This window comes from Haliotis cracherodii, unplaced genomic scaffold, assembly GCF_022045235.1.
Source record: "Haliotis cracherodii isolate W230 unplaced genomic scaffold, xgHalCrac1.p SCAF_22, whole genome shotgun sequence".
Lineage (NCBI taxonomy): Eukaryota > Metazoa > Mollusca > Gastropoda > Lepetellida > Haliotidae > Haliotis > Haliotis cracherodii.
In genome coordinates, this window is record NW_027266278.1 from 8,821,656 (window position 1) to 8,844,081 (window position 22,426).

The following is a 22,426-nucleotide window of genomic DNA, read 5'->3' on the forward strand; positions in this document are numbered from 1 at the left end:
AAGGTCCGGGGTTCGATTCCCGTCCGCGTCATACCAAAAGTCGTTAAAAGATGGTACTTGTTGTTACCCTGCCTGGCGCTCGGCATTAAGGGGCTAAAACAAGGACTGGTCGGGTCGGAGTTAGTATTCTGTGTCTGAGTGGGGTATGGTATCTCAGTGTGCTAGCACTATAAATCGGCATCAGTCCGGACTAGTACAAGCAGCCACACACACACACACACACACGTGCATGCACGTCGCTATATAAGTGCAATAATCTTGGACGCGACGTTACACCCAATTTCACCTCACCTCACCTGAAACGCACTGATTAAAACTGGAATACTGTAAACCCGACTTAGATGTACAAATCTATGTACCTGCCAAAACAGTTTTTTTTCTTGCTTAAAATGTATTTAAAACTCAATTTCACAGAGTGAGTGAGCTTACAATCGGGCCGAACTATGCATAGCGAATTGTGGCGCCTTCGACGACTGGGCTATCCGTGCCAACTTCACAGAAGATGGACTCTAGGTATGACAGTGTTTACAAAGACTGAACCTTTTAAAGCCATAAAAATATAGATTAAATATATATTTCAAGACTTACCAGACCTTAAGAGACAATTCACATCAAAAGAACTAAGGAAAAGAAATTTAAACCTTTTCACACCAATTGAACAACTGACCAGATACAGGATACTACAAGATAGATATTTACTGGCTGGACCAGACAATCCAGTGATTGATATCATGAGCGTCGATCCACGCAATTAGTATCGATGACATGCATCAACCCAGGCAGCAAGACTGACCACCCTATCCCGTTAGTCGCCTCTTACGACAAGCATAGTCGCCTTTTACTGCAAACATGGGTTGCTGAAGACCTATTCTACCATGAATTTTCCCGGGTTTATTTAATTGTGAGAATGGTTTTACTCCGCTATTAGCAATATTCCAGCAATATCACGGCGGGGTACACCAAAAATGGGTTTCACATTTTATACCTATATGAGGAATCGAAACCGGGTCTTCGGCGTGACGAGCGAACGCTTTTACCACCAGGCTCCCCCAATCAGAGTGACGGGCACATACTTTAACCACTATGCTTCCCCATCGCCTTCTACTATGTCTGAACATACATTTGGATCAATTGTTAGAGTCGAGGCAATAAAATGGATGTAAGATGGGTACGCGGCAGGACGCAAAATTATATCTTACCTATATTTAGATCTGTGTCAAGAGGGGACGCGGGTGGCCCAGTCGTCTAAGGCGCCGCGATTCGCTGTGCAGAGTTGCGTCCCTTGGGCACGCCAGAAACCTATGATTGTGGGTTCGAATCCCGGTTCGCCCCGATAATGTTTCTAGGTTTGTCAGCAACATACCCGTGTTCGTGGGTTTCACCGAAGTGGTAAACGTCCGAGACCTGCATCACTCCGGGCTTTCCTCCCACATCAAGCTGACACACCGTGATATAACTGGAATACTGTTAAAAGCGGCGTTAAACCCAACTCACTCACTCTGTGTCAAGAAGATCATGAACTTTTCATGTCATATTCATCATATCTCATCTTAAACATTAAGGGAACATTAAAACCAAATAAAGGGTACTTTAAGGAAAATATATGTGGAATAGCTTTAGAGTACTTCTATTTTTTAATTCTCAGTATATTGGTTTATTGGTTGGGTACATGGAACATGCTTTATTCCGAAGTTCAGTTGATGATGTTGTTGTTGTTGTTGATAATCCAGTGATTGACGTCATGACCGAAGTTTAGTTGAAATACATGGTAATATATATTCATAACATTTATTCAATTTCTGACGTACATCCATTACATGACATACACATATTACTGAGTCATGTTTGTATTATTTGCATTGATGACACCAATCTGGAATATGCGAGACACAGCTCCAACATCTCCATCACCATAAAGCTCTGTTTTCTTCATCCATTCAACATTCTAAAAAACAGCGACAAAGCCCTTTCTAAAACCTCTGCCAAAAGTAAAATGGATTGTATACTAAGTAATTCCAACTATATCATTAGTTTTGTGTTTATGAATCACTGGCCAATTGTCAAGATGCCAGGTTTTCGCGGAAGGTGTGCGTATTCTGATCCTCGTCACAAACACATGCAAAGGCAAGTCAAGTGTTCACCTATGGTACACATCAAAATATTCCTGCAGCTCCAGCCTTTGGTGTTTACATATCATAACTTTTGCAGTACAAGCGTGTGTGCCCTTTCTACCCAATGAAGCTGTATGGGTCACACGTGGAGGACATTCTAAATTCGACGCATCATGGTCAAAATGATTTCCGATGCAATTCCCCATTCTAACTTGTAACATATATGCCCGTGTTTTTTTGTTTTCTTTTCAGATGAACAAACGACTAGCCTTTGCATGTGTTTGTGACGGATGCCACCGCTGAGGTAGGATACGCTCACCTTTTTGCGAACACCTGGTATCATAACTATTTGATAGTGATTCATAAGCGCATGTTCATGATAATTATTGTCGGAATCGTACAATCGACTCTGGCAGAGAATTTATTATGAATATCGTAAGGGTTTTGTCGCTTTTGTTTGGTAAACAAATAGTCAATCCAAACATGGCATCTGGCTAAAATAGATTTTTTTCAGATGTGGACGTTCTGTTATTCAACAAATATCACACAGTTAATATTGAAATGTGTATTCCGAATATGTCGCAGTTTTGTTATTCATCAAATATCACCAAGTGAATATGGCCATGTATATTCTTAATATGTGTCCGTTTTGTTATTCAACCAAGTGAATATTGACATTTATATTCTTAATATGTGTCCGTTTTGTTATTCAACCAAGTGAATATTGACATTTATATTCTTAATATGTGTCCGTTTTGTTATTCAACCAAGTGAATATTGACATGTATATTCCGAATATGTGGACGTTCAGTTATTCAACAAATATCACCGAGTGAATATGGACATGTATATTCTGAATAATTATGTGACCTTTTTGTTATTCAACAAATATCACCTAGTGAATATTGATATGCATAATAGTATTGTGAATATGTGGATGATCTGTTGAAATGTATATTCTGAATATGTGGATTCTGTCATTGAACAAACATCACACTCATGTTTTCGGGAAACGGTCATAAGGACATTTGTTGATGTCCAAACTCAGAATTAGTATACAGTTCTCCAATATGGAGGGTTGATCATTTCCTAAGCCGATTCTTGGGTATATTTTTAGGTGCAAGACATATGTAAAAAAATTTCTGGGGGATTATTTGACAAAGAACTCGAAATCGTACGCGCATTCTGATTGGTTTGTCGTATTTTCGCACATAACATTCATCGATAGGGGGACGAGTCTTCTTGCAGGTTACGGAAAGGGACGAGTGGTGACGAATGTATTAGATAGTATGTCAAGACCAAGTTGTCGAATCTCTCCCTTCCAGTTCATCTTGCCAACTAGACGGAATCATTCGACCACCCCTCACAGATACTAGATGTTCGTTTAATAGCAATCCTTGTCTCAAACAGAACCAACCCATCCAAGAATCATGGCCTATTTAAGTATGAAGCAGAATGTGTGTAGATGCCGTGTGAGAAATCTCCAAAAAACACCTGAACCAAAAGCATAGAGCTCCCCGAGCAGTCCCTTATAAAGTCTGTTTGGTGCAATTCTGATCTGGTCTAGCACAGAGTCTTACAGTTGGATAGGACATTTTGACTTAAATACCTTGCAATGTTATGAATAATGCCTGACCCGGGTTCAGTGAAATGCAATCATAATAATTCCCCTGTCATCAGCTAATGCCAATACTATCGAAGACTGTTGTATGTACAACAATTTGTAAATGCAACATGCTGCAAAGGAGGAGCATGACAATATACATAAGTAAAACAAAAATCTCACGATTGTAATGAAGTTTCCACGACCAAGAATGTTAGTTGTGATCACAAAAACTAATTAAAACCTAACGGACCCCTGTGGTAGGCTGACAGCGTGTACTGCGATCTGATTGGTGCAAATGAAGTACAGACGGAAGGGGGCGAGCGGTGACGAATGAGTCTAACATGGCATTTACCTGCGCAGTGATATTATCTATAGCTGCTCCGAGTAGATACTGGTAGAGTAGAAGTGTTAGTGTGTGTAGGTTAGAAAAGCTCAGAAAAGTTAAACTTTGCTACCGTGGAAGAACATGTTGGTGACCCGCACCGTCACAATGAGTTTCGCATAGATTGCTAGAAACTCATTTCCTTTAAGCTTGTTATATTGCCATATCGATGTGGTTGATAGTTTTGGTAAAGGACATGACATGACATTACATGGTCTAACACAGGACAATATGATGAGTATTTTACATACACAGTTTCTCAGACAGGTTTGATTATTGTTAAAATGAATACACATACTTTATTCATATATACCACAATCAAAAGTTTGTACCCAAGAAAAAACTCCAGCAACCTTCGATCCCTTGCAATATTCTCACATTTTTATGTCTTCACGACAAAACTGTTGCCGTTCTTTACCTTGCCCAACCCAAACCACACACGCTGTTCCGTTCATCTCCCTACAGTTTGACATACTAACTATCCTATATATAGTCAAATGATCTATACTCTCCCATTCTCAGACATTCGTGTTGGCCATTAGACCGACATCTTCATTGATTTTCAAGCCATCTCTCTTTCCATGAGCTCTTCCACCAAGTGAGATGGAGCTAACAATTTCGTCAAATGTCTTGTTCTTCGTCTCGGGTACGAAGAAGAAGATGAAGATGATGGCAGCGACCAGAATGACCACAAACAGCAGGTAGGTGTAAGCCTCAAGTCCATCCTGCAGCAAACACATGAGATGTAGATGAGTCCTATGTGATAACATTTAACATTAAAAACTGGGATTGAGTATCGAGACTAGATAATTTGTCAGCTTCAGCTACAAAACCAGATATATATTTTTTTTAAACAATGAGCCTGATGTTTTAGGAAATCACCTTGCAAAAATGTCTTTTTGTGGCAGGTAATTTCTTTTCAACAGTCGGAAGCATGTGAATTATTTTTTTCAAGAGTTTGCGGGGGAATGCCCCCTCCTAAAGATACCTCTCTGTATGAAGATTTTAAAATCTAAACACTGTGTCCAATCTCCATGATGGAACTCGGACATATTATTTATCTTTTTGGTCATATCATTGATTTTCTCATTGATATTCTTCGAATTATTATATTCCACATTGTCACAATCCCTGCTACATACCCTGAGGAATGGAAAGGTCCACATAAGGATGAAGTTGCAGATCCAGTTGCAGGCAACGGACAGACTCATGGCGGCAGCACGAGATTCCTGTCTGAAGATCTCGGCGACGATGGTGAATGGGATGGGTCCTGGAACATTGCAAGGTTATAGATAGGGGTGAAGGTTACAACTGTAGGGTGATGTTAAAGATGGTTCAAAGGAAAGCCCGTGTCAGAAACGGTTTCATGGCTTACAAATCAGTAAGGTCCTGTGTAGAATATGCACACTTTCTACAGCTATCAACTGATATTGTTACCACACATGTTTACAATGATTTGGGAAAAGAATATATTGAATGTTTCACAAAATAGCAACTATGTGTCAATGCAATGGTGTCATCATCCAATGTGGGTGTGTGGCGCAAACCCCATTGACTTTAGCCATAAGTAATATGCAAATTCTCATAAAATTTGAAATAAGTCACTTATTGTTTGTTGTGCAACACTGTATCTTTGACAGTTGGACTTTGAATCGATTATTTTCAACTTCAAATTGATGACTTGAAATAGGTCACAAAGGACTCCCAATGGAGGACAGTTGGAGCTGTGCACATTATGGTGTTAAAGTGCCAGGCATACACATAAACTTACCGAGACCAAGGGCGAATCCCACGATGTACAGATGCATAAGAACGATGCAGATCATAGCAAACGTTGAATGGCTGGCCTGAAATGAGTTCACTTTGTCTTGTTAAACTCTCCGAGTGTGACAGTTCTGAATTATATCACTCAAATGTTTTTTACTTGTCCTCAGCACAATCTGGTTGTCTTGGGCTGCATTTGACACGACATAACTCACATCCTGACTTTTGTGAATTCCGAAGGCTGTTTAACTGACAAAACACTTGAAATTACACGACAAAGACGTACCTTCAGTGAAGGATCTGTACATGTCCTCAAGGCTAATTGACGATCTTTAATTCCGAAGGCTGTTTAACTGACATCACACTTGACATTACACGACAAAGACGTACCTTCAGTGAAGGATCTGTACATGTCCTCATGGCTAATTGACGATCTTTAATTTCGAAGGCTGTTTAACTGACATCACACTTGACATTACACGACAAAGATGTACCTTCAGGGACAGGTCAAACTGCAGCTGCAGGAAGATGGTCATGAGCACGAAGGACCCAGCCATGACACACATCGGCCACAGCAACAGAGGCCGACGTCCTAGCTTCTCCATCAGAGGAACCTGTCACACCACCAAGTCACAAACTGTTAGAGTTATCCGTACAAGGAACGCTAATAAAGAGGATAAACTTCTTTACACAATCAATGTCTTTCTCCTTAAGTTGTTCAAGCAAAGAAAAAAGACCCTTTTTGCAAATATTTTGCATATATTCTTATAAACATCTTCGGTCTTTGTTTGAAGGGTTATGTGTGTGCTTTCTCCAATTTTTACCATGTCACCATTTAAAGATAATTCAGTGACCTGATCCTGATCGGACAATTACCACCACTAAAATAAAAAGGACAAATATTTCAGATCATGTGGCGAGTTAGAATGTACCTTACCGCGACGGTTGCTGCAACAACATTGACGAATCCGGTGCCGACAATGACGTATGGGATTTTTGTTGCCGAAACATTTGCTTGTGCAAAAATGAAGGAAGAGTAAGACATCACCTGCAGGTAAAGTGAAATATCCAAAACACTTACTTCAGTTACGACTCTTACCTCAATTGGAAGAATAAAGATGAACTGAATACACCATGAGCTTGCTTGCGTATATTTCTCATGTGTCATAAATTGCCTCACTGTTTGGTAGAAAACAGGGTACACGCACACGCACACGCACACGCACACGCACACGCAAAAACACACTCACAACTCACACAGGTCACCGTACACAAATTCTACCCTAGAATGCCTACACGGGTACCTATTTTTCTACTTCGACTTACAACATTGATGCCAGACCACTGTTGGCTGATCTGGCCCACACAGGCTATCACTGTTGGCATCCTGAGTTCCGGGGTGGTCAGGAGATCCTTCAGGGTGAAGTTCCTTGCGTTTCTCGACTTCTTCGCTTCCGCCCTCATCTCACCCATCTCGTCTTCTACATTATCATAACCTCGTAGCTTCTGCATGGCTGTTGAAATTTAACACAAATATGAAATCTATTTTTTTCCATTGTTTTTCAATGATTTAATCAGCTAAGCTTAAGATTATTTAACTTTCTTTTTACCTTGGTGCACATCGGTGTGTCAAGGTAACATCATCGAAGTATGGACGCATTAAAATACATTTTGCCACGTCAATATATAATTCATTATCAATATATAATCTATTTAGAATGTAGGCCTCTCAGCCTATAATTCTCATTACAAACAGTTTATGTGAAAAATAATTATCCATTATCGTAATTGCTAATACAAATGAGTAAAATATAATACAACATACTGCTAATCTCTCGGCAGAAGCCTGTCCCGAGTGCTTTTATTTCGTAATGTTTACATTTATTGATACAAATACAAGTTCAAACGGCTTAAAGAAACATGCCATGTTTAAAATAGCATTCATAAATATAAAACGAATTTAGTCTCAGTAAATATATTCAAAAACGTTTACCTGGTATCTAATTCTTTCTTTGGATTAGACTGAAATATGAAAAGGCTCCTACTCTCCAAGCTTCCTTTTCTCTGTTACACATGTTTAATATAGTATTGATACATAAATGAATATTAGATGGCAGTGTATATTCGCCTGTGTAACTGTTATCCATTGGACAAACAAACAGAATATGTTTTTTCATCTTCCACAACGGAGCTATCTTCTGTGGAATGACAATAACGACAGAGTCGCTCTTCTCTTTGAATATTTCCTCATCTCCCTAGCTCTATGTGCACATTATGATATCCACATCTAAATCTGCTGAGTGCCTTTTTGAATTTGAAGTATTTTATGTGCGAGAGAAAAAAATTCTATAATTTATGGATCGTTTAAGTTAACTATAGACTTCTTTTTTTATGATTATCACGAATATTAGAATTCCTTTCCTGAAGTCGCAAATCTCTGAGTGGTTGATGAAAAGCTGAGATAAACGTATTGACACAGCCAACATCATGAGCAAATCAAGTGTATCCAAATCCTAAAGAAAAATAATAATTTACGTATACCACCAGCCTAGGTCCTATGACCAGCATTGCCAAGGGAGATAAGCATTTGATAGGTACATTTGGGATGCTTGAATCTGGCATAAATAATAACTTTGTCCAAAATGTGATGCACTTTTTCATGTAAGTCACTCAACTCTCCCAACACTGCCTCATTACTAGTTAGGCTTCCAACGCTCGAAATTTGTTAGTGAAACTGAACTCTCTCAACATGCTCTTTCTATATTTAGAAATCCCATCTTTCAGTTCCATGATGTTAAATAGGTTCCACGATCTTGTCAATGGAAAGTGTGACATTTAGACATATATTCTATATTTGCGGATAAATTTTAAAACGCAAATGTAGCTTTTCGGGTTAAATCGAGTCTGGACCAGACAATCCAGTGATTGACATAATGAGCATCGATCCACGCAATTGGCATACGATGACATGCATCAACCAAGTCAGCGAGACTGACCACCCGATCCCGTTAGTCGCCTTTTACGACAAGCATAGTCACCTTTTACGGCAAGCATGGGTTGCTGAAGATCTATTCTACCCCGGAATCTTCAGCTTTGTATTTTCAAGTTCTGTACTGTTTGTCTCTTCTCTGTCAACATAATAACTTGACCCTTCCGGAAATATGTAGCAGAAACAAAACAATAAGTGTGATCCCAAATCAGTAAATCTTCTGTCAAATAGTAAATAGATGCATTTTATTGCATCATCCGCTGTGCGAGTAAATGCATGTTTTAACTTCATGATATATACACAGATGCCGCCAGGATGTCTGCCATATTACATTTACGGCAAGCATGGGTTGCTGAAGACCTATTCCACCCCGGATCTTCACGGGTAGTGATAAGAATGAATTCAATGACATTCAGCACCCATTGTTGTTTTTATCTGTCACATGATAAGAAAAGTAATATGGCAGACACCCTGGAGGCATGAACATGGTCAGGAGGATAATCCTTCTTTGGCACGAGCACAGGGGACCCGTGAAGATCCGGGGTAGAATAGGTCTTCAGCAACCCATGCTTGCCGTAAAAGGCGACTATGCTTGTCGTAAAAGACGACTAACGGGATCGGGTGGTCAGGCTCGCTGACTTGGTTGATGCATGTCATCGATCCCAATTGTGTGGATCGATGCTCATGATAGTAATCACTGGATTGTCTGGTCCAGACTCGATTATTTACAGACCGCCGTCATATAGCTGGAATATTGCTGAGTGTGGCGTTAAACAACAAACCAACAACAACAACAACACAAGCACTGGACAAAATGTAGGGGAACTTGAGGTTTTTGACCATTGTAGTTGAATCTAGGGATCCCCTTTATCGTTAACATTAGGGTTTGAAAATTAACAATTTAATCGATGTCCACCTGACTAACTCACCTTTTTGGGCTTCTTCTTCCCTGTTTTTGGCGATGAGCATCCATCTTGGACTCTCCGGGCAGAAGGGTAATACAAAGAGACAGACAAGGGAGGGAATAGCATTGAAGGCAAACAATAGGGGCCACAAGTCAACAGTGCCTGAAACAGAAATGAACACCACATTATGAGAATGAACGAAATAAAAATAAACTGGAAAAAGAAAATAATATAGTCTTTGATATGTGAAGGCGTGAGATATATATCTATAGCAATCGAGGGCACAGAACTTGACACAGACATATTGAAGTGAGGTATATATCTATAACAATGGAGGGCACAGAACTTGACATAGCCATATTGAAGTGAGGTATATATCTATAGCCGTGGATGGAAATGAACTTGACACAGACATATTGAAGTGAGGTATATACCAGTATCTATAACCATGGAGGGCTCTGAACTTGACACAGACATATTGAAGTGAGGTTTTTATCTATAGCTGTGGATGGCAGTGAACTTGACATAGCCATATTGAAGTAAGGTATATATCTATAACAATGGAGGACACTGAACTTGACACAGACATATTGAAGTGGGGTATATATCTATAACAATGGAGGACACTGAACTTGACACAGACATATTGAAGTGAGGTATATATCTATAACGATGGAGGACACTGAACTTGACACAGACATATTGAAGTGGGGTATATATCTATAACAACGGAGGGCACTGAACGTGACACAGAAATATTGAAGTGGGGTATATATCTATAACAACGGAGGGCAGTGAACTTGACACAGACATATTGAAGTGGGGTATATATCTATAACAACGGAGGGCACTGAACGTGACACAGCCATATTGAAGTGGGGTATATATCTATAACAACGGAGGGCACTGAACTTGACACAGACATATTGAAGTGGGGTATATATCTATAACAACGGAGGGCACTGAACGTGACACAGAAATATTGAAGTGGGGTATATATCTATAACAACGGAGGGCAGTGAACTTGACACAGACATATTGAAGTGGGGTATATATCTATAACAACGGAGGGCAGTGAACTTGACACAGACATATTGAAGTGGGGTATATATCTATAACAACGGAGGGCACTGAACGTGACACAGAAATATTGAAGTGGGGTATATATCTATAACAACGGAGGGCACTGAACGTGACACAGAAATATTGAAGTGGGGTATATATCTATAGCCGTGGGGGCACTGACCTTGTCATAGACATATTGAAGTGATTTATATATCTCCAGCTATGGAACTTGAATTACATGTTGCTTATTCTCGATATATTCCTTTTCTCTTTCTTTGGCCCAATAGGATTCTAACAAGCCATATTGAGGCATGAGTAGTAAGAAGTAGCCATAAAAAATGAAACCTTGCAAATCGAGACTACAGACTTCGGATTAACATGATTATCAATTTTCTCGATTAATAATAAATCTTTCTTTCTTTTGACATTTTTGAATGTTTAGACATTCCAAACAAGATCAATGTAAACAGGGTTTCCAGATAAACAGGATCTGGGCTGAGGAAGTTTCAGTATACAACAGTCCACAATCTCACAAAATGTCTTTGTCTGGTGATAGTCCCTACCGATGCAAAATTACAGTTTCGGCCGTTTGGCAAGTAAACGCAATGGTGCAGTATGGTATGGTATTAAAATATTGTATGATATATAAATATGGTGCAGTATGGAATGGTATGGTTATTCTTATGAAAAATATACATGTTGCTGTGGCTTGATTATTGATGATAATTATTTCCGATTATTAATATCATTACCAAAAAGTTCAGTCATTCCCAGGATCTGAGAAGAAAGAATCCCTAGCGTGACGGCTAGTTGATGACAAGTGCCAACAGCGCCACGGATTTTCTTTGGCGCTATCTCTGTGAGATACAGAGGCACCAAAGTTATATTTAACCCCGAATGCAATCCCACCAGGACTCGAGACAAAATGAGACACTCTGGAGACTTGGCAATGACTGTTATTCCACCGAGAATCGCAGCCAAGAACATGATAAATGTGATGACTACCATGCCACGCTTTCTGCAACAGAAAAATATGATAGTGTAAAAAAATGAGTAAGTAATGACCCTGGACAGATATTAGAAGTCAAAATTGACTGTGGCAGACAAAAGCAATTTGTGGAAGATCAATTGAAACTTTCATCATCTTCAATAATCAATGTATTCAAACAGATCAGGACCCGTGAAGATCCGGGCAAGAATTAGTCTTCAGAAACCCATGCTTGTCGTAAGAGACGACTAACGGGATCGTGTGGTCAGGTTCGCTGACTTGGTTGATGCATGTCATCGATTCCAATTGTGTGGATCGATGCTCATGATATTAATCACTGGATTGTCTGGTCCCGACTCGATTATATACAGACATCCGTCATATAGCTGGAATAATGCCGAGTGCGGCGTTCAACAAACCAACCAACCAATCAAACAGATCAGATTCAGATACTATAGCACCAAACTGCTGATACGGCGCAAAACAATAATTACTCACTTACTGTAGCATTAAACCTCGAGTAGTACCCTAAAAATCCCTAAATACCCTTTGTTCTAAAAAGGAATATCTCAGCTTGATATTCAGAATTCGAGAGTGAGTATTCATTCAGGGCTATGTGTTAAACAAATAACTGCACAAAGCAATTAGCAGAAATATACTGTAGAACATGTGTTTAGACCCTAAACACTAATTTACACACGTTCCTTGTCCCATAATTTTGACATGTTTAGGATTGTGATTAACAACTTAACAAACGTGTTGGGGTCTTCATGTGTATACCGCACTAAATATGGCTTATGTCGACTTGTGTTGTTATTTCATTGGTCGGTTTGTGAGGGTCGTACTGACCTGACCTGTAATGGGATGTCCTTAGATCTTTGTTTTGCGGTTGCGAGAACAAAGATCCTTTTTTTATGAGACTGTATATATATCTGGTGTGGGCTATTGAGTCAGCAGTATTGCGATCGCTGACTATTCATGTCTCACTGTGTGCATATCTCACTGTGTGCATATCCTATTGTTACAGCTGAGCCGCCTAACCCAGATCGGCTATCACGGCCAGGGCCTATATTCTTACATATGCATGCACATATCCATACAACTGGAGCAATGCGTCCTGGTCGCAGTGTTCGAAATAGACATCGGCCCCTAGGCCCGAGGCCGACAAATTTGTTCTCGGGGTTATAGGTGCTAATATCAGGAGGCCCTGGGGGGCACAGGTGGCCCAGTCGTCTAAGGTGCCGCGATTCGCTGTGAAGAGTTGCGTCCCTTGGGCACGCCAGGAACCTATGATTGTGGGTTCGAATCCCGGTTCGCCCTAATTATGTTTCTAGGTTTGTCAGCACCATACCCATGCTCCTGGTAAACGTCCGAGACCTGCATCACTTCGGGCTTTCCTCCCACATTAAACTGACACGCCGTGATATAACTGGAATAATGTTAAAAGCGGCGTTAAACCCAACTCACTCACTCAGCAGGTCCTGATGGCCTGCAGTTCATTTTTAGGCTGTAAACATGGTAAATGAATCATAATACTTTTCACATGTCAGAAAATATGTTTTTCATTTAAATTTATCATATTATATCAATAGATTATGAGCTATTTCCCGCAATGTTATTATAAAAAAATAATCTGGGACACATGCTTCGACAAGATGCCTATATCGAAAATGTCAAAAAGCAATAAAAAGACGTTTCAAGCAAATCGTAAAAAAATATATAAACAGTAATAAATAAAAACAACAAACATGTTTCTAAAACTTGTCAAACTTATATCTAAGTTAATACTTTTTCCATCTTTTCGTGCGATCGTGTAATGTAATTGACATCTCGGCATTTGTATCCCGACTTTTAGCCTCGGACGCCATGTTTAATGCCAAACTACATGCATGAGAAATCTTTGTCACAGGTCGTAACCTAGCACGAAATGTCCACGAAGTTCCCCACTTTAACAACAGGGCGCGATTTCCCACTTAAAATATTCAAAAAAGCACGATTTTATCCAAAGACTTTCGTCAAAAACTGAAATATGTCATACACGAGGACGGCGTGCCATGCTCTAATTTGTTTGGCTATCTTAGGTCGTGTGCTTTGTTTGGATATAGATTAGATTACGGCAAAAACGTCATTAGAAAACAATTTCTATCCAATAAAATCACATGTTACAACTACGAAAATACTCCTGGCGAGGTTACTGTAAAATTATTTATGTTTAGAACTTTCTAACGATTCCAAACATCGAACGCCTCTTCGCACGAGTTATTAATAAAAAGTTTCGAAAACGGAGGTATTCCGGTCCCCGGTATATTCTCATGTCACTGAGCGGAAAGCCACTATTATCGGGAAATATTTGATGATAGATCGCACTTTAAATTCCTTTTATCACCACTTAAATGGTGAAATTATTTTTTTTAAATAAGTTAGCGGATAGCTCTATTATGAAATCTTAATGTTGCTGACAATCGCCATAATTTTCGCTGCTTCCTTAGTGCTTAATCTGGACGTTATTAATGTTAGTTTATTTTTTTATTAAAAGCGAACGTAGTTAAGTTATAAATGCATCTTTTAAATAAGGTGTTTAACATAACTTTCATATTCATATACAGTAGGATAAGACCTATCAATTGGTGTTTGACATGTCGTAGCAAAGATGTTTTTGACGTATTGGAGAAATCGCGCTTACGGGGTTTTGGTAGACAGAACATGCTCTTGGGAGAGGGAAAAACCAAGGAGGCGTCTTAATTGATTAAATGTTATAACGAGCATCTATGAGGCGCTTCATTATAGCGCTTCCTTGAAGACGTGATATCATAACTTGCACGTGAAATTCGCTGCCTTGCCAGGCGGTCAAGAGCACTTGGATGTGTCAACAACAAAACACAACTAAAATACTTACTGTTAAATGAAAGTGAAATCTTCGGTTGCTAAATGTTTGTGTTGCAATATTCCACTTCTTTTAAACTTTTCAAAACGAAATTCAAATTTTAAAGGTGTTTTTTGCTTTACAAGATTTTCGACTTTAAACAATCCAACTGTTATATAGAGGTAGTTGTGACGTAACGGCTAGCAGTTACTGCACGTGCAAATTGTGGCATTGTTTAAAAGAACGTGTTTTGAAACCTCGCTGTCCTTTCACCAGAGACTCTGAAGTGATATCGCTTTTAAGTGTCCACGCGAAACTGTACACATGACATTCAATTTTAATTGAATTAAAATTTTGAATTGCTACTTGTTGTCATTTTTTTCAGTTACTTGCTTAAACCTGGGATTTGAGGTTTTACATTCAAAGTAAAACCGAATGAACGAAAATAAAACCTCATAATAGGTTTTACTTTGAAAGAAAAAATCTCTTCAACGGTTTTACTTTGAAAGTAAAACCTCACAATAGGTTTTAATCCCTATAGAAGGAACTCTCTTACTTAATAGAGATCCCAATGAATAGGTTTATAAAAGGTGATAATTTCCTTTATAAAAAAAGGCTTCATCTATTACCACAGAGTCTCTGGGAACTCGGTGTGATAGCAGCAAAAGCTTCTGGTCGACTGGTATGTTTTGTAATTTATATTGCAAGAGTCCTCCTGCTTCAGCTAAAATGTTTGGGCTTACAGTTTTTCCGCTGGCCCTTAAGGCTCTCAGTCCACTCTGCAGAGATTCAGACAATGCCTGGTCGTGTGCATTCCATCATGCTTGTTAAATGAATATAACAAATTGCTGTGGCAGTTTCTTGGTATCCATTTTGATGTTCGACATCTCATAAAATCTTCACATAAGGTTGAAGCTGACATCACGCAGAGTACAACATTAAGCATGCTTGGTTGGTTGGTAGGTTGGTTGTTATGCCGCACTCAGCAATATTCCAGCAATATGACGGCGGTCTTTAAATAATCGAGTCTGGACCAGGCAATCCAGTGATAAATATCATGAGCATCGATCCACGAAATTTGGATATGATCACATGCTTCAACCAAATCAGCGAGCCTGACCACCCGATCCCGTTAGTCGCCTTTTACGACAAGCATAGTCGCCTTTTGCGGCAAGCATGGGTTGCTGAAGATCTATTCTACCCCGCATCTTCCCGGGTCTCATTCAGCATGAAAATCAAGGGGTCCTTGTGTCACCTCTCATGAAAAGCACAGGGATTTACAGGATGATAAATCCTGCATACTATCCCCATAAATATTGTAAACGGTTGCAACAGAATTAATTGTTGTACGTTGTGATTTAAAGACGAAAATACATAGAATAAGTAGACAAAATAAATGGAAAACTTCTTTATTTATGGTAAGTCAAGGAGTCCGTCACAGTAAATAAAGAAGTTGTTATCCATAAATTGTGTCTACTTGTCACCCATCAACTTCTAAGTAATGCCTATCAAACAATTCAAAACAACATAGATTCGTTTCAGTTGGGAAGACACCATATCTATTTTAAGGGCATCTGAGTGTGAATCTGAGTGCTCACAAATTCCTCCACCTCGACTCCAACATCAGTTGAAGAACAGTTTTTGTTTTGGAGATATTGCCTTAAGATCTGAGCCGGTTTCTCTTAAAAAGCACAATAACATGACATAGTAACGGCATGATTAGAGGAGGCACTGCTGCATCATCGGCAAGCTTTATCTAAAAATCAACTTATCGATTGCACTTGTACTGCATCTTTCCTATTGGTATAGAAACTGTGCCCCAAATTGGAAGAGAATCCATGAAGTAATTTTCAAGTTATATGTGGTACAAATGTTGTATTAATAAAACATGAAAACAATCATATTTTTTTCTGAAAATAACATACCAAACCAAACTTTGCACTGCACCTCTCCTATTGGTATAGAAACTGGACCCAAAATTGGAAGAGAATCTATGGAGTAGTTCTCAAGTTATTACAAAAAAAGAAAGATAGCTGTATGGTATTTTTAGAAAATCCAATCATTGAAATCAAACTTCGCACTGCACCTCTCCTATTCTCCCAGTTTAGAAAGTCTTCATAAAGTTCGGAAAGAATCTACACAGTAGTTTTCAAGTTATAGGTCGTACACAAAAACTGTCCTCGGAAGGACAGGCGGAATTTCATCGAAAGCAATATATAACTCCGCCCTTATAGGTAGGGGTATACAAAACACTTGACAATTCACACATACCTTCCAACAGTGTCAGCAACTTTAAGTGCCAGGAAAGCGCCAACCATTCCAAACAAAACAAAGGCAGCCACAGTTGAAGACCACAGTAGTTCCAGCTCCCATTTCTCAAGCAGCAGCGACTCGTCGGCCCCAAAATCTGAAGGCGTTTTTTCGGCTGGACCTGGGGTTGTTGATGCATTGCTGTCTGATATTGTTTTATTCAGGCCTTCCAGATATGAAGCATACGCCTGTATACTGCTCAAGTTACCTCCCCTTCTCTCGTAATACGTGGCATTATAAAAATCTTTAATTATCTGAAAATTGAAAATGGAAGCATGATTTGTCACTGCAGATGAGGTTCTAAATATGACTGTTGTATATCTCAATTCAGGTTGACTATTCAAATGAGCCAAGTCGATAAGTTTTAGCAATTTATGCCGTTTTAGGAATATTCCAGCAATATCAGGACGGGGGGACTAGAAATGGGTTTCACATATATATTACAGTTGCAAAGATAATATAGATCTTTAACATGACATTAGATAATAAATAGGTTATGACACAATGACCAAAAATTATAGAAGTAATCAATTCTACAACTTAAGATGGCTGAACATTTTGAAAGGACAAAGTATTTATGGAGTTCCTGCTGCAAGAACCGAAAAGTTGGTATACGCTTAGTATATTTATACTTGAATATGATATATTACAGAAGAATTAGAATTACATTTATTGGATCGTGACAAAGGCCAGGAAGAATTTGTTAATTCTTAATTCGATTTTATCTTGAAACCATCTTTGAAGTTCTTCACAGATAGATTTTACCTTGCTACAATCTGAAAATAGATGTGAATCAGTTTCTTTAGAAGCTAAACAATAACCACACGTGAAACCCGGACGTTCAGCGTGACAAACGAACGCTTTAACCACAAGGCTACCCTATCGGCCCTTGTGTTGTAGACATGTGGCCTTTGTGCAATTGGTCTACTTATTTACATGTTACATAAATAATGATAAACATCGTTACATATGAGACGGCAAGTTGCTAACTCAAATGCTATACTGTTACAGTGTTACTGGATATCAGTCCAGCTGTTCGTGATTACTCTAACTACACAGATGGAATGTCTCTGGTTCACCCAGGCTCCAATCACAACGGGGGCACGGGTGGCCCAGTCGTCTAAGGCGCCGCGATTCGCTGTGAAGAGTTGCGTCCCTTGGACACGCTAGAAACCTATGATTGTGGGTTCGAGTCCCGGTTCGCCCCGATTATGTTTTTAGGTTTGTCAGCACCATACCCGTGCTCGTGGGTTTCACCGAAGTGGTAAACGTCAGAGACCTGCAACACTTCGGTCTTTCCTCCCACATTAAGCTGACACGCCGTGATATAACTGGAATACTGTTAAAAGCGGCGTTAAACCCAACTCACTCACTCACTCACTCCAATCACAACGTATAGAGACGTCAATTATAATCATTTTTTAAACTAAAATAATTCTTAGTCATTAAAAAGTTAAGAGTGAAGATGTTTTATGGATATAAAACTGACGAGAAGAGTTAGGGTGTTTAATGCATATAAAACTGACGGGGATTAAATACTCACGTGTGAAGGTGTGTTGACAACGCCTATCTGATACCCATATAGAAACGAGTTTCCAAACACGGCAATGGTGATACTCAAGATGAGAGTGAACGTGTAATTGACTTCTCTCTGAAACAAAAACAAAGGACTCGTTGGCTATTGTTCTTTGAAATGCTGTTTGAATTTAAATATCAGTCGCTGATACGATTGCATTTAAAGTATTTGTGTGTTTGTAATGAAAGGATCATTTTGACTTAGCTGCTGCGACAAATTCTGCCGATATTAATATATGTAGGGGAAGTATCAGAGTTATCTCCCTTAGACCTCCGCAGTCACCGGGTGTGCGCGTTGGGAAGAAGTGTACTAAAATATAGCTGGCGAGAGGGGGTGGAGAGAGGGGGCGAGAGAGGGGGTGGAGAGAGGGGGTGGAGAGAGAGGTGGAGAGAGAGGGTGGGGAGGGGGGGGCGAGAGAGGGGGGTGGAGAGAGGGGGTGGAGAGAGGGGTGGAGAGAGGGGTGGAGAAAGGGTGGAGAGAGGGGATGGAGAGAGGGGGTGGAGAGAGAGAGAGGAGAGAGGGGGCGAGAGAGGGGGCGAGAGAGAGGGGGAGAGAGAGGGTGGAGAGAGGGTGGAGAGAGGGGGTGGAGAGAGAGGGGGGGAGAGAGGGGGCGAGAGAGGGGGGGAGAGAGAGGGTGAAGAGAGGGTGGAGAGAGGGGGCGAGAGAGAGGGGGAGAGAGAGGGTGAAGAGAGGGGTGAGAGAGGGGGTGGAGAGAGGGGTGAGAGAGGGGGTGGAGAGAGGGGTGAGAGAGGGGTGGAGAGAGGGGTGGAGAGAGGGGGAGAGAGGGGGTGAGAGAGGGGGCGAGAGAGAGGGGGAGAGAGAGGGTGAAGAGAGGGGTGAGAGAGGGGGTGGAGAGAGGGGGTGGAGAGAGGGGTGAGAGAGGGGTGGAGAGAGGGGGTGGAGAGAGAGGTTGGAGAGAGAGGGAGGAGAGAGGGGGTGGAGAGAGGGGTGAGAGAGGGGTGAGAGAGGGGGTGGAGAGAGGGGTGATAGAGGGGGTGGAGAGAGGGGGTGGAGAGAGGGGTGAGAGAGGGGTGAGAGGGGGGTGGAGAGAGGGGGTGGAGAGAGAGGGTGGAGAGAGGGGGTGGAGAGAGAGGGGGGAGAGAGGGGGTGGAGAGAGGGGTGAGAGAGGGGGTGGAGAGAGGGGTGATAGAGGGGGTGGAGAGAGGGGGTGGAGAGAGGGGTGAGAGAGGGGTGGAGAGAGGGGTGATAGAGGGGGTGGAGAGAGGGGGTGGAGAGAGGGGTGGAGAGAGGGGTGGAGAGAGGGGGTGGAGAGAGGGGTGGAGAGGGAGGGTGGAGAGAGGGGGTGGAGAGAGAGGGTGGAGAGAGAGGGAGGAGAGAGGGGGTGGAGAGAGAGGGGGCGAGAGAGAGGTTGGAGAGAGGGGCGAGAGAGGGGGCGAGAGAGAGGGTGAGAGAGGGGGTGGAGAGGGGGTGGAGAGGGGGTGGAGAGAGGGGGTGGAGAGAGAGGGGTGGAGAGAGGGTGGAGAGAGGGGGTGGAGAGAGAGGGTGAGAGAGGGGGGCGAGAGAGGGGGGCGAGAGAGAGGGGGAGAGAGAGGGTGAAGAGAGGGTGGAGAGAGAGGGTGGAGAGAGGGGTGGTGTAGGGGAAATACCAGCCTGTTGGTGGCGAAACCCTCACAGTGAAGACGTTCTTGGCCTAATTCCTCATCTATAATAGACTTGTATGGGCAGTATTGGATATATTTGTTTCAGGGTCTGTATGACAGACTACATGAAAATAAGTATAATAATAATGGTGGCGCGTGGCCTATGTCACCACAGCTATGCACAGCGCACGTCACACATCAGGTGAAGTTAAGCAACATCGGTGGCGGAGAGTCGTTGGATGGGTGCCCGTGTTCGGTAGCTTGGCTCCTGAGAGTTTCTTGGGCTTCGGTCCTGTCCCACACTGAAGCAATTGTGGTGTCTCCTTGGGCAAGTGCCTTTGTTCGAATTGTGCCTCTGTTCACCCAGCGGGGGCACGGGTGGCCCAGTCGTCTTAGGCGCCGCGATTCGCTGTGCAGAGTTGCGTCCCTTGGGCACGCCAGAAATCTATGATTGTGGGTTCGAATCCCGGTTCGCCCCTATTATGTTTCTAGGTTTGTCAGCACCATACCCGTGCTCGTGGGTTTCACCGAAGTGGTAAACGTCTGAGACCTGCATCGTTTCGGGCTTTCCTCCCACATTAAGCTGGAATACTGTTAAAAGCGGCGTTAAACCAAACTCACTCACTCACTGTTCACCCAGCATTGAATGTAGAGTAGGATGAGGTGGCAATGTGGTTTGTAACCGTCTAGCAAATAACAGGCAGTTTGGACCCGTGAAGAGCCGGCGTAGAATAGCTCTTCATAAACCCATACTTAAAAGCGACTATGCTTGTCGTAAGAGGCGACCAACGGGATCGGGTGGTCAGGCTCGCTGACTTGGTTGAGGTATGTCATAATTTTGATTTAAACATATTTATTCACAAGGAGTGAACGGGATTGGGCGACAAGTTCTTCCAACTTAGAATGCCCTCTCCCTGGTATTTACAAATAGAGAGAGAGAGGGAGAGAGAGAGAGAGAGAGAGAGAGAGAGAGAGAGAGAGAGAGAGAGAGACATTGCTTGCCGTAAAAAGGCGACTATGCTTTTCGTAAGAGGCGACTAACGGGACCGGGTAGTCAGGCTCGCTGACTTGGTTGATGCATGTCATCGTATCCCAAATGCGTGGATGATCGATGCTCATGATATCAATCACTGGATTGTCTGGTCCAGACTCGATTATTTACAGACCGCCGATATATAGTCTGAATATTGCTAAGTGCGGCGTTAAACAACAAACAAACAGGCAGCTTGGGTTGTATACTCTCCAGGGAGCTGAGAATGATTGTTGAGTGCATACTGATCCATTGACCGGGGTGATAAATTTCTAAGCGCTTAGAGCATGCTTATACATAAAGTAGAGCGCCATATTAATGGACTATTATTATCAATAATAAAAGAGAAACGTATTCTATGGGACAGCCTGTGTAAGTCTATGTCTCCTGAGCCTCGGTTTTAGCACATAAAGAATATTCTCGCCACAACAAAGCCGAGATCATCATAAACACAGCGACGTGGGTCAGCTCACCGACGACACTTTCTACTGGCATACGTGCCTGTCAGTGGCATGATCCATTCCCATATGGTGTATATCCGGAAAAACTTCCCCCCGTACTCCCCCTCAAAAGTTATATATGTATGCATTGCCTCTCAATCCTTTTAATTATATACATTTTTGAGAGTGGGGGTACGGGCGGAAGTCTTACCTATCCGACAAACGATCGTCATGACATACCAGAAAATAAAAATGGAAATGAAAACCTTGTTTTATGTTGGGCGAAACAGAGTTGTAACAACGACCAACATCAGCGTCACAGTCGAAATCACACATTGTACGAAGCGCCGTATAACATACAGACAGGGAACAACGTTCAGGGCCCAGGTCGTTTCGCCCAATCCATTCAGGATGCTTGTCCCTCGTGTGGAGAGGCCCAACGTGGTAAGGGTGTCATATATAGCAATGCGCGCTGTTGCATGAATATCAAGATTTCCCAATATGAAGACATTTTGATGTTATTTGTTGCATACGTACCTCCCCCATCTTTGTGGCTGCGGTCTAGTCACAACAAGACGAACACACACGAGGTCACGCATGCTGCAAGCACGAGTAATTTGAGAATTGAATCGCTGCGTGTCCTACTTTGGCAGTTGACTGAAAGGATAACTGCTAAGGGTACACTTCTCAGCTTGCTATTGTAAACGAATGGGACAGACCGGAAATAACTTCAGTAAACATTGAGTGCGCGAGTGTAACATGAATTGTGGATACCCAAGGCTGGAGGTGCTAGAAT

The 22,426-nt window shown here is 41.6% G+C and overlaps 1 protein-coding gene across 1 annotated transcript; it reads right to left on the bottom strand.

Annotated features, from left to right (window-relative positions):
- Window positions 1-1,836: 1,836 nt before the first annotated feature.
- LOC139471329 (solute carrier family 2, facilitated glucose transporter member 4-like) lies at window positions 1,837-22,205 on the bottom strand. Its single transcript, XM_071253648.1, has 11 exons — window positions 22,168-22,205; window positions 18,527-18,634; window positions 16,945-17,237; window positions 11,575-11,840; window positions 9,782-9,919; window positions 7,190-7,377; window positions 6,801-6,911; window positions 6,358-6,477; window positions 5,871-5,946; window positions 5,242-5,369; window positions 1,837-4,824 (listed from the first exon to the last, which is right to left on the bottom strand). Exons 1-11 carry the CDS (start codon window positions 22,174-22,176, stop codon window positions 4,618-4,620), a joined length of 1,644 nt encoding a protein of 547 aa, XP_071109749.1. The 5' UTR covers window positions 22,177-22,205; the 3' UTR covers window positions 1,837-4,617.
- Window positions 22,206-22,426: the final 221 nt, after the last annotated feature.